General features: G+C 41.2%; 1 protein-coding gene across 1 annotated transcript; it reads right to left on the bottom strand.

The window, feature by feature from the left end:
• Positions 1–7,102: 7,102 nt before the first annotated feature.
• On the bottom strand, positions 7,103–12,148 carry LOC145446898 (uncharacterized). The gene has a single exon (XM_080325268.1). It carries the CDS (start codon positions 11,614–11,616, stop codon positions 7,978–7,980), a length of 3,639 nt encoding a protein of 1,212 aa, XP_080181394.1. The 5' UTR covers positions 11,617–12,148; the 3' UTR covers positions 7,103–7,977.
• Positions 12,149–12,355: the final 207 nt, after the last annotated feature.

Genomic DNA, 12,355 nt, shown 5'->3' with positions numbered 1-12,355 from the left:
CGTTGTAGGCGGCCCATTGCCTGCTCATCGTGGATCATAAACTGTTAAACGAAACAAATAGGTTGACAATTGACATGGTGTTATGCTCAACGTACCGCAATATCCTAACTGAAGCAAGACTGCTTGACATTGCATGGTTATTTTATCAAGATGCGCATGATGAAAAATTGTGATGCATGACAACATCGACAGTATGAAGCAACATGTTGTGTCACCAGCAGTGTACGCACAGCTTAAGTGTTGCCAGCCAACAACTACTGCTGTAAAACGGTATTTCTCCGTTCTTGGCAAGCTACTTAGTAAAGACAAACACTTTCTACCCGAGAATGTAGGAAAGTATCTTTCGTTGTACTACAACAAATTTTAATTAACTCTACCATAATACGTGGTGTAACTACTGGGCCAGATATCGTTAAAATAAAGTTTTTTCATATCAAAATTTGTCAGTTTTTAGGTCAAAAACGCTTTATCGTAAGGACAGACAGTCCCGCTCCCTACCAGAAATGAATATAACATTATGTGCGAAAACACCTATTTGGCGTACATGATGTCAAAAATTGGTCAAAATCAAGTTTTTTTAGGTCAAAATCATCCGATTTTTAGGTAAAAAACTCGCCCTAGTTATTGCACCTCACATAGCTCAAATACGTGAGTATGATGTCATAAACGGTGAAAACATTTTGACCGCCTACGGCAGGGGTTCTCAACCCGCGGCCCGCAGACGCTTATTCTGCGGCCCACGAGCTCTTTCGATATAATCGCAATTACTACCGGCACAGTATTGTTGCATATTCATTTAGATGCCTAAGCTCTCTTGTCGCACCGTCTTTGTTTCGTTTGATTTATTCTCATTCTTCAATGTGTTCTGGTTTCTTGATATATGGTCGAGTTTAGATTTGTATTGTTTTGAATAGGTCTTCTGACAGTTCCATCTGGAGTTATACATATCACTTGATCTTAGAAAAAGGCGTTACTAGCTAGGTCTCAGGCCCAGCAATCCATATTTTGGGGCATCGCTGAGATTGACGACGACGTTAAAGACGCATGGTTCAAATTGCTTGGTATATCGCTAAACCCATGAAATCTGCTAGAAATGGGGTGTCTCAAACAAAACGTTACTATACTGTGCGAATCTCCGCTGTTTCCGGAATTTAGCCGCAAGGACAACTGCACCTAACAAATTTCGAAGCTGCAGTTGTCTGATTCAACCGTGACAAGAAAAGTAACAGCAATGTCAGTTGATATTTTGTCGCATGTTTTGAAACACGTTGCCGCGTAGACTACTCTAACCTAGCATTGGACAAAATCCACGGACAATGCAACGCTAATTGTATTGGAGTATTCTATCAGAGTGGATATATTTGTAGACGTAATGCCGGCCGGGCAAACGTGGGGAGAGGGGACTAGCAAACAACATATTGACAAAGCTGACATCTGTAAATATTGGTGCAGGGCATCAGCCATGGAAGGAAAGCAGAAGGATTGATTAGTTTGCTCAGAAGTTACCCCGAACATGATACTTCTTCTCATATCACTGAGAGCTCGAAGTGACAATGGCCTCGGTAACGAAAAAGTTACCGTAATTTTATAACAGCTCGCTCACGCATTGAAACAGAGTTCTGTTCTCTGGTGCAAGGGTTTGACGGTGCACAACTGCACATACCGACTTGGGAACGAATGCAATACACGCTTCACGAAGGGATTTACTTGTTCCGTTCCGACATAATCTCACTAGAAACAGCATCTGAAAGCTTACGAACGCTGTCCATTAATGCTGTAGAATGCATACAAATGTACTAAATGCCCATATACGACTGATAAATAGGCTATATTAGCCTAAATATAATAGTAGTCCACAAATATACGGTAATAATGTTCTGCGGCCCGCAGCGGTTTTTGCTGTCAAGACGCGGCCCGTTACGCAAGGAAAGTTGAGAACCCCTGGCCTACGGCGTGCGTAAATTATGTAGGTGGTACGCGAGCACCTAATAAAACCTCGAAGTGGTACGTGGGTGGAAAAAGGTTGGGAACCACTGCTATAATAGAATACAATAGAAAATTAGCGATTGATATTGCAGGGATGGGGTATCAAGATAGATCCTATTGCCATCTTACGTCATAATCGAGAACAGTAGAAAACGCCCCATAGTGTAATAGTGCTGAAATGTCAACATTCGTAAATATTCTCGGTCTATTCATTAGACTATAGTTGAGGTAGGCCTATGCGTACAGCTGACGACAAGGATTAAATAATGCACGTCTCACATATACTTAACTCGCTACAGCCTATTTATGTTAATGAAGAAAGTACTCTACATTTTAGAATTTTTCGGATAATAGAATTATCTAATGATTAGACTTAAATCATTGAAAGACTAACATTTCGCAATAAACAGAGCATAAAAACCAGTTGACTATTAGAGTGTGATATGACTTCTAGGAAATAACTTTGATACTATGCGGAATCGCCTGAGATGGTTTCGTTTTTAAGAGTATTCTGATAGATACATACGTGTAGACGCGACATAATTAGCGTATAACTACAAGAACTGATTTCCGTAAATGGTGGTGTTTCCAATATCCTTCCGAATCTGCATGCTTGTCTCTGTTCATCGACTGAATGTTTATACATTATCATTCACTGTGTTAATGTCGCTGAAAATATGTATTTCTGGTAGAGGTGACGCCGTGACGGGCATATCGTTTCTTGGTGTCACTGTTATTCCCCTGTACAGAGCCTGCATGTTGTACAAAACTAAACAAGCGAGCCATTAGGAGTTAGACCAGGGGTCTCAAACACGCGGCCAGCATCAAAATTTCGGATTTTCAAGATTTGACAATATTCAAGTACGTATCATTTTCGGAATTGAAAAGTAGAAATTCACTCTAAAATTGCTTCAAAATCGTGAAACTACTCATCAAACTTCATCATCTCATCATTTTCAAACGCTACCACACGGTGGAAGATCTGCATCACGTCACATTGCCTGTTCATTTTGATAAACATGACCCGTAGATGATTCGCGGCTGAAAATCGTGACTTAGACGTTCTAACTCGAAATGACTCGTTGACAGAAGGAAAGGAGCTGGGTTGAATGGAGTGAAAATATCAAAGAACCACTTGTGACTCGGAATTTCACTTGGTTACACCCGTGGACAAATTATTTGCGTGTAATGCGGAACAGTAATAGTCAGAAGGTCGTAGCTTAGTGTTTCGTTATCTAGGTAAATCGTTATGCCAACGATTGGGATTCTGTGGCGTCATTGACGTATAGTTAGTTACGTCTTGGGTCCCTTTATCCGCGCTATTTAACGCCACTAAAAGGTAGTGAGTAGCGTGGACGTAGGCTACGCTCCACCGCTGTAACACCAATGGGTATATATTTCTATTACTGTGACATTATATTCACGTTGTGATTTATCTGTTCCTATATTCGAAGGTAAATCAAACATTGTTTTAATTTGACATGGACAATGACGTGATAAAGAGCCTACTGATCAGGAGTATATACCCGTAACCCAGATTAGGCTGCACTGCTTGAATACTGTGATATCACATCAATGTTTGTTAAATTCTAAATTATTCTACCTCTAGATGTGGTAATCAAATGTTCGAATGTACAAAATTATAGCGCGAAAGTTTATATGGTGACATGATGCATCTGTCCTATCTGATAAAATCGATATCTCATACCATTTGACAATTCATGCCTATACAAATATACAAGTGCAACAACAAATTTATGGGATGTCAATCTGCAATGTACAGTGAGGGTCATTTGCTTTTTTCATGGGATCCCGAAGATGTTGATCGTAATCAGCTTCCACAATAGGCAGCGAGTAAGTATCGGCAAATGTTCTGACCTGTTTTAGCAATCAGCTTACCAAATTTTCTGGTGGTCTACGGAAAATTTTCAAATTGAAAATGGAGTTGTGACTATAAAAAGTTGGGAACCACCGGATGGGCGACCTGCTGGTGCGGAATGTCATTTAGGCTCAAAAATAGTCTTATCAGTGTGACCTGAATATAACTTAGTAATGTACATTGTACAATTAAATACCAATTTTACCAACTTCGCACTCGACAAGCCAGTCTAAATAATGCGGTTAGTTGCGTTTGGTCATATGGAAAGAATGACGTAACGCAATCGTAGTGAGCCCTGATATTTGCATGTGTCTACAGCAGGGGTCACCAACCTTTTTGCAACCGAGGGCTACTTTTGCGTAATGATTGAAGCGACGGGCTACTATTTGCTCCCGCCGTTTACCCGTACCACATTGTATTTCCGCTTTGATATTCATAGCACTGGGCAGGACTGGACATCATGTTATCTGTTTCTATAGCAGTCAGTGGGAAGCCTGGCATTGTATGAAATCAACTAGTGCGCTGTACTCTGATATGTAACTTGACACTGCAATTCTGAGTGAGTGTTCCAGATGTGCATTGATTAAGCGTGTTTTGTGTTTGTTTTTGATGAAGTTCATGTCCGAAAAGGCTGATTCACAACGATAAGTTGAACCATAGACGCTTGCAACCTTCATAGCTGCTGCGCATACACCACTGTACTTTACCGTGTCGACAAGGCACCAAACGTTTGCTGCAGACTGAGGTGGGGGTCATTTTGCAGTGTTACAATTTCAATCTCCAACTGTTCAGCATCCAGAAATGACAAGATTTCATTATATCGGACAGCAGCAACGATTACATCAAGATAGAAACCTGGTATACTAAACTGCGCTGAGTGTAACAGAAACAAGCTGTGTCAAAAGATGCAATACGTAATGGGTATACAGATATTCAAAATCTGCTAGTACTTCACGGCCATCTAACTCCGAATAGTAATATTGTTTACTACTTTGGCATTGTCCTGGACGTCGAGCTATCATAACGGAGCCCCCCGCCATTTCAAGAAGACCGTGAATGGCATTCCGTCATGTCGCCTGTATAGGCAATGCGGCGTATCTTCAATTTCTGCTGGTGATTCTATCACATACATCTATATATTACCAATTGTTATTGAGGATATTTTTAAGTGTTTATATATGTAAGTTACATGTTAGTGTATTTGAAACAAGAATAGCTGAATCAATCAATCTATATATTTAAAGATCACTGGTAATAATCTGACGAATAGTAAATGCTGCTATTCCACCTTTTTTAGAACGGGCTCGCGGGCTACTCATCTAGTCCTCGCGGGCTACCTGGTGCCCGCGGGCACCGGGTTGGTGACGCCTGGTCTACAGTCTACACCACGATAGTACACAATTCTTAAAGTGTCGGGATCATAGAAACCAATATGACGGTAGTTTTCCCTTCCGGGAAAATTACGAGTGACCCGTAGTGCTATGTGTTAACAGTAGGTATATTACATACACAGGACACACGTGCACGACACGGCCCGATTGCGTATGTGATAGGTCGATATATGTGTTTCGCATGACTCCGAATTCACGTAACAATACTTGATTAATTCGATTGGATATAGATAGAAATCATTCCAAAAGACCTAAATACGTTGCTTTATTCTTGATTGGCATTCCTAATCTAAGGGTGGAGGTGGACAAGGACAGGTTCATAATTGCATAATTGCTATTGCTGTGTTACTGTGTACATAATCGCCAGCTTTCCCACATGTTAGGTATAATTCAGAATACATCAACTGTAGATTTATCACAATTTAATACGCGGGATAATATTTGCCACACCGACAAGACAACGTAATATTGGAGTGTCCGATTTCTTAATCGGTAGTAGGTCGTGGGTTCAATATCCGGCTACATCAGACTAAAGACCTGATCAGTAAAACTCGTATCCTGATATCCGTTGCTTCCCCGCTTGTCGCTAAGCATTTCCGGCATAGAATGCAGCGGCGAGGGACTCTTTTCACTTAGACAGAGTTGTAGAAAAATGAGTTGAGCATGACTTGAATTCAAGACTGAACAGTAATAAACAGTGTATCACTTGGACTCGAATCTCAACACTACGAAACTAAGGACGGAGATAATGACGTTGGATTAGCAATAAAGTCGATTATCGCGTTCGTCAGGATTTATCAACCCAGGATTAAGGAAACCGGTTGATCGCAGCGCATAAACTTGGTGTTAATCTGATGGTTAACAAACTGACACAAACTATGGATAACTAGTTATCTATAAAAACTGCGTACCATTCCTACGCCCAAATATTTCCGATAATGACCTTGCCGACTGTCTCGGTAATGGCTTCACTAAACATTAAACAATCAACGAATTATGTACCCGCCATTGCAGAGCGATATCAATATTCTATAATCCGATTCTTAGCTGTACCGTACGAATTGGACAAGACTTTCATTTCGCGATGATGATAACTCTAGCTATTGCAGTGGCAGTATCTTAATCAGCAGGCTGCTGTTTCATTCCACAAATTGACAACTGACTCTGACAGCCTATACTGCGGGTTTCCGCATTATGATGCACCAGATGACGCCACTTGATTGAAAACTCGGGACACCTCGACTATAACGATCGCGCGTAACCTTCTCCAACTTGATGCATCGCGATTAGCAGTATATAATCACACGATTAACATTCTTCCGGATCAGCTAACTATATTATCTCCGCCCCTAAAAGACCCTTTGCATCGTGACTTGATGGGCTAGGACTTGACATGGTGGTGAATTGAAAATGACTTGAGTCGAGACGAAACTGTACCAGTAAGATTGTCAACGTTCGATCTACCACGTTAATCTGTGTTTCCCAGCTAATCATTGGTGTTATGGTATCGTATAATGAAGCCAATACCTCATGATTACCGGTACACTTGAGTAAGAAATTCACTTAGTAGCCCAGTGGTAGCCTACATAGTGTTAACGTGATTGATAAAGTTGAGAAACACTGTCGTCAACAAAATTTCTGATAGTGCCAGACTGTCCTAGTGTAGGGTTGCCATACGTCCGGAATTTCACTGTTCAAACTAGCGTCCTGGAGGAATCTCTAAAATATCCCAAATGTCCGGAATTTAGCAGACTTGACGTAAGCTCATAATTGTTTCGTAAATCAGCATAAAAACAATATTTTTTGGGAATATTTATGCTGATGCATGATATATTTTTCTTTGCGCTGCGCGCGATTTACTATCACATTTATTGATTTTAACATGGAGACTACCACCCTCGCAAAAGCTGCAATAAAATATAAATAAAAACAACCTTCATTTACTGGAATAAGCCTAATTGTAATCGCAATTATAGGAGAACGGTATATTCCTAGAGATTGTTCAGGCCGTTTAAAATGCTTTATTCAAAGATAGTGGTTCCAAACGGGGGGGGGGGTCGTTTGCCTTTATTCTGGGGTTTGCGAATATGTTGAACGTAATCAACTTCCAAAATAGCCCGTGAGTAAGTCTGGCAAAGGTGCTGACTTTTTTTAGTAATCAGTTCGCCAAATTTTAATCTGGGCCACGGAACATTTTCAAATTGGAGATGGAGTCGCGACTAGGACTGGGCGAAATCGAGTACCTGAGTCACGTATTACGCTTCGAGTCGAGTATCACACATTATGACGTCACAACATAATATAATATGTCAAAGTTCATATGCGTACCTCTTATGCTACCAAAAAGGACACAATGCCTCATATCCGTCACGTTAAAGATACTTCGGTATTTTTGTCATATCAAAAAACTTCTGATTAGTGGTATAGGAATGGGACAGTATATTCCATGGAAGCTTCACTTATATTTACAATAAAACTTCATCCGAATAAGAAACTAGTAATACCAGGACAACAAGCGTACGTGGTGATAATTTCAGCATATTCACCAAATTTGCTCATAATTAAGTCAATCGAGCAGTGCTAAAGACTTGAAACAAATGCATGAGACGCCGATATTCCAACGGAGGCAGATATCGGTCGGGCTTATTAAATTGAAGTACATGCCGCTGGAGAAGCATGCTTTGCAATCACCAAAAACAATCCTGCATCACGTAAAACAAATCACGACATACGATTTACGTAAGAAAACGCCAGGGTTTCCTCGGTCATTTTCGCTACGGCTTCAAAGACAGTCATGATGCATGCGTGCGAAAGAGACGAATTCACAAGCGGCATATGCACGATTTTCCACACTAGAGCTGCGCAGGACCTGTAATCAAACACCAAAAAATCAACAGCAACATTGTACACATGAGCAATCACGTTGTTTGTCACACAATAATATATGCAGGAACGCGTGTGACGCCGGTACGCAATCGCTTTTTGTTCACCGACACGTTTGTAAACGTCCAACCACGCGATTTGCTTAATGGATAATTCACGACATTTTCGCAAATGCAGCAGCGGACGTAAGCGCTTCCGCTCAACCATGATCGTCACAACGTCAGTCAAGAACAAGTTCATCGCAAGTATCGCATCGCTCTCTTGAATATTCTCCCAATGCAACAGCTTCCAGGCGATTTGCGTACTGGAAACGAAATCGAACTCAACATAACTTCTCAAGGCGTTTTCGTATAGACATTTGCACACCGCGAAGCTAGAACTAAACAACGTTTGGAAAGTCCGCCGACAAGTTAATGCCAAATCGTTTAATTCAGTTGAATGTGCTCCAAATTCTTTCAAACATGCAAATACGAAAGGCTGAGTAATTCTGGTCCGGCGGCATCGTTTGGATGTGCGTTTCAGTAGCCTACAAAACAACATCACGTCTTTTCGTAGCACTGATTCGCACAACGCCATTACCGCTCCGATTTCCGATTCTTTTCTCCACTCTCTCCACTTCTGCGGCTGTGAATCGCAAATACTAAGGTCGAAGGCCAACACAAACTCAATCATTGTCATCATGTCGTCATACCTCACAGTAGAGAAAATTTGAATGGAACTCCAGTGTTTGTTTAATAATGTTGTCAGCGACAAATCATATTCATAATAGGAACTGCAGTAGGTGAAGTTCGAATATCGGCCGGTGTTCCAACGCGGCCCGTAGTTATACTTGTAATGCGTAAGCCGGTGAACTTGATTGAACAAAGCAAAATCACTAGCTATCGTTCCTGGTATTTTCGCGTCCAGTGTCCTTGATGTTAGTTCTAAGAAGTGGCGCGCGTTACGCACATCGTTGTGTTGCATGAAAATCTCGCCTGTTCTCCGCATGAGATACTTGAACTCCGTTGCGCTGAGTTTATTCTGATTTATCATGACGTCATTTGCCATTTCTCGCAACGACGTGGCAGCGGTTTCGTTCATTCGTTTTCTCCACAGAGCCATTGCTATTCCCATCTTGTACAGATTTTCCCGTAGAAAAGTGGGTTTCTTGGCAAGCTCAACGCTGAAGTACAAAACAGCATCATCCGGTTTCAGTGTTGCATTTTTCACGTGAACTTCCAACTGTGTTATGCTATCCCAAGTGAACTTATCGATGACCCGCTCTCTGATACATAACTCGATACAGTTACTCAACAATTCATCCGCTTCTCGAAAATTCTTGTTTTCGAACAAGACACCCGCTTGTAGCAACAGATCGCGGATATCAGGCGAATGATTGTCCAATTCCAGTGAATTTTTCAATTTTCTAGACCAGAAGTACATGTTCCAAAACTCCTCGGAGTTCACAAAGGTGTAGTTTCCTGGTAGGTGGAGAAGGGAGTTGGCGAAAAGTCGAGAGTATGACCACAACAGGCGTAACGCTTTTCCGGCTGGAATTTCACTCCTCGTGTGCATGCATATTAACGTCTTCATTTTGTCCAGGCATTCTTCGGTAGAATGTTCATTAACACTGCAGAAAATATGTAAGTTCACTATATTTTCACTTTGCCAAAGAATGCCGTTGCGAGACGGGAATACTATTTCTGAGCAATGCCGCCCTGACATGGAGTTCACCATCAAGCACTTGACTGCAGCAATCAGATACGTTATTGTAATCTTACAGTCGCTTGCTGAATTTTCACCTACCATTTTGGCAATATCTCTTCCTGACACTGCGGCTCTTTGCCCGTGTTTCGTTTGATAGCAACGCATTCTCAGTTCAAGAGCTACCGCAACCGCGTGCGACAGAATGTGATAGGTCCCTTCGTCAATAACACAGAGAGATTTTAATTCGTCGATAATTTCAAAACTTGATTGTGATGTCAAACAGTAAAAAGATGCCAGGCAGTGAAGCAGAACTGTAAGTGGGCGGTAAATTGTCTTTTTTATATCCAGATAACTAACAATGCTATCTTTGGTTGGTTCCCAAGCCATTTCTACTTTTTTCAGAAAATCATGGAGCTGTACCGATACATCCCGAAATTCAAAGGAATTTCTGATTTCTCTTGATTTTTGGAAGAACACATCAAACACATCTTTGCTACCGTATACAAAACTAGCCGTTCCCAGAACGTCTTGCAACAAATAGCCGTGCTTTAAAGCTTCTTGCTGCGTGAGGTAACTCGCCATGACGGAGGCAGGTTGAATCAATTCGACAATATGACTTTTTAATTTTGTTGGCTTCTGCCTTCCCAATGGACATTTACATGCGTGTGGCATCATACCGTCGAACGATATACCGCAAGGTGTGTACACGTCCTTGAACCATTTCTTGCCTTCGTCGCTGGAATACAAGTCCGATAGACTTTTAATGTCGATACTGGGGACAATTGTCTCGCCGAGTCCGATTACAATTACTTGGAATAAAACAGTAAACCAGCGAAAGTACTCGCGTATTTCATCTGTAACTGGCGGGGCATCGCCTAGAATTATAACGTGCTCGAAGTCCGACGACAGAGTTACTTCTTTCCTGGCCAGAGACCCGAGGCCCACTATCGCAAATGGAATGTTTTGAGGAGGATCACCCATGACTTCCAGGCATTTAGCGATAACCTCATGCATCAGCGCGGTATATTCCACAGAGATCATTTCTGTGAAATGTCTTATCTCACGAAATACCATTTCTTCTCCCGTCTTCCTACTTGTGTCAGAAATGTGATTTCTTAGCATTTTGATGTCGCTCAGATGATTATTTTCTTCCAATCTCAATTCTGAGACCTTTGCGGCCACTTTTCTCGAAAATTCTACGAAATCTAAGTCTTTCTTTTGCGATACGCTTGCTTGCACTATCTCTCTGTGTAACCATTGTAGCTCTTCCGTTGCCAAACTAGATTCAGCTGATTTACCCAAGAATTGGAAACGCACAATCGCTGCGTTTATCAGCGTTGTGGCTTTCAAGAAATTCAATTTTTCATCGATAGTGCATTTGGTTTCTGAAGCGTACTGAGTATAAATCAGTCCAAGCAGAAGCAGATGTCGGGCGCTGTCTCCCAACCTATATAGCATCTCCCTTCCGAATACGTCACACAGACTTCGAATTTCATTGGCGATCATGACTTCTCCTTCTTTTGTGGAATATTCGCTTTGAAGCATACCTGCATTTTGAGGGTCTTTATCCATTGGCTGGGACTTCTCAGCCGTTTCCTCACACCAGCAATCATAACTAGTCGAGAAAACAAGCATATCAATAACGCTGTCCGGTATATCAGCGTCGTGAAAAATAACTTTGAACCCCAATTGTTCTCTTTTCGATTTGCATTCTTTAATAATGTTTTCAATATCCTTGTCATGAGTCCTTATCTCAGCATAAAGCCTTTTCATTCGCTCACATTGAGACATGATAGCATGACCAGACCAGAGTAAATCTTTGACGACTGAAGTCGCAGTTTGCAGATCAATTGACTGCTGCGATATGATGGTATACTACAACGGTCGGATTCTGTCTACGTAATAACGCCAAGTGGAAATCCCCTAGAACTGGAAATCATTTGGACTTCTAGAAAAATGAATTTAATCTATAATTCAAAATTCAATGCATCGAGTCATAATGTTGCCATAAATAATGAACACATCTCACTGGCAAAGAATAAAGAAGAAATTTGTACGAAAGAAGCATATAAATTGAAAATGATTATAAATTTAATGTGGAAGACGAACTCTAAATCCAGCTTCCAAAACATCAACAACCTAAATCCGATAAAATCCATAAATCCTGTTTCTTTAATTCCAAACGCAAATCCCTGTTCATCTTTGCGTATTGCGTACTGATTAAAGAAGACTCTCTAGTGTCAAATTCCTATCCGTCTTGGAGGTTTATTTAGGCTCCTACGCACCATGTTATCAACGTTAGCGGATTCTTACAGAAACCTATGACCGTTAGGGTTGTCCATAATTTGGAAAATCTTACAAATCCTCGGTTGTAATGTCTTATTCGATAGATTATTGATAAAAAACGACACTGAGCCTGAAAGAAGCTCACAGAAAGGCCGTTAAGATTTCGTGCAAAGCGTTTGAAAGTAGCTGCCGAAGAATGGGCGTACCACCGACCATAGAACGGCGAGAAGACTAGTAATCAAGA

Source organism: Botryllus schlosseri, chromosome 9 (genome assembly GCF_051294905.1).
Source record: "Botryllus schlosseri isolate E-star chromosome 9, Bs_hap1, whole genome shotgun sequence".
Classification (NCBI taxonomy): Eukaryota; Metazoa; Chordata; class Ascidiacea; order Stolidobranchia; family Styelidae; genus Botryllus; species Botryllus schlosseri.
The sequence above is the reverse complement of the archived record's forward strand: the minus strand, read 5'-3'. Positions and strand labels throughout refer to the sequence as shown.

Bases quoted from the DNA above. Each gene is read 5' to 3' on its own strand.
- LOC145446898 (XM_080325268.1), bottom strand. From the start codon at position 11,616: ATGTCTCAATGTGAGCGAATGAAAAGGCTTTATGCTGAGATAAGGACT.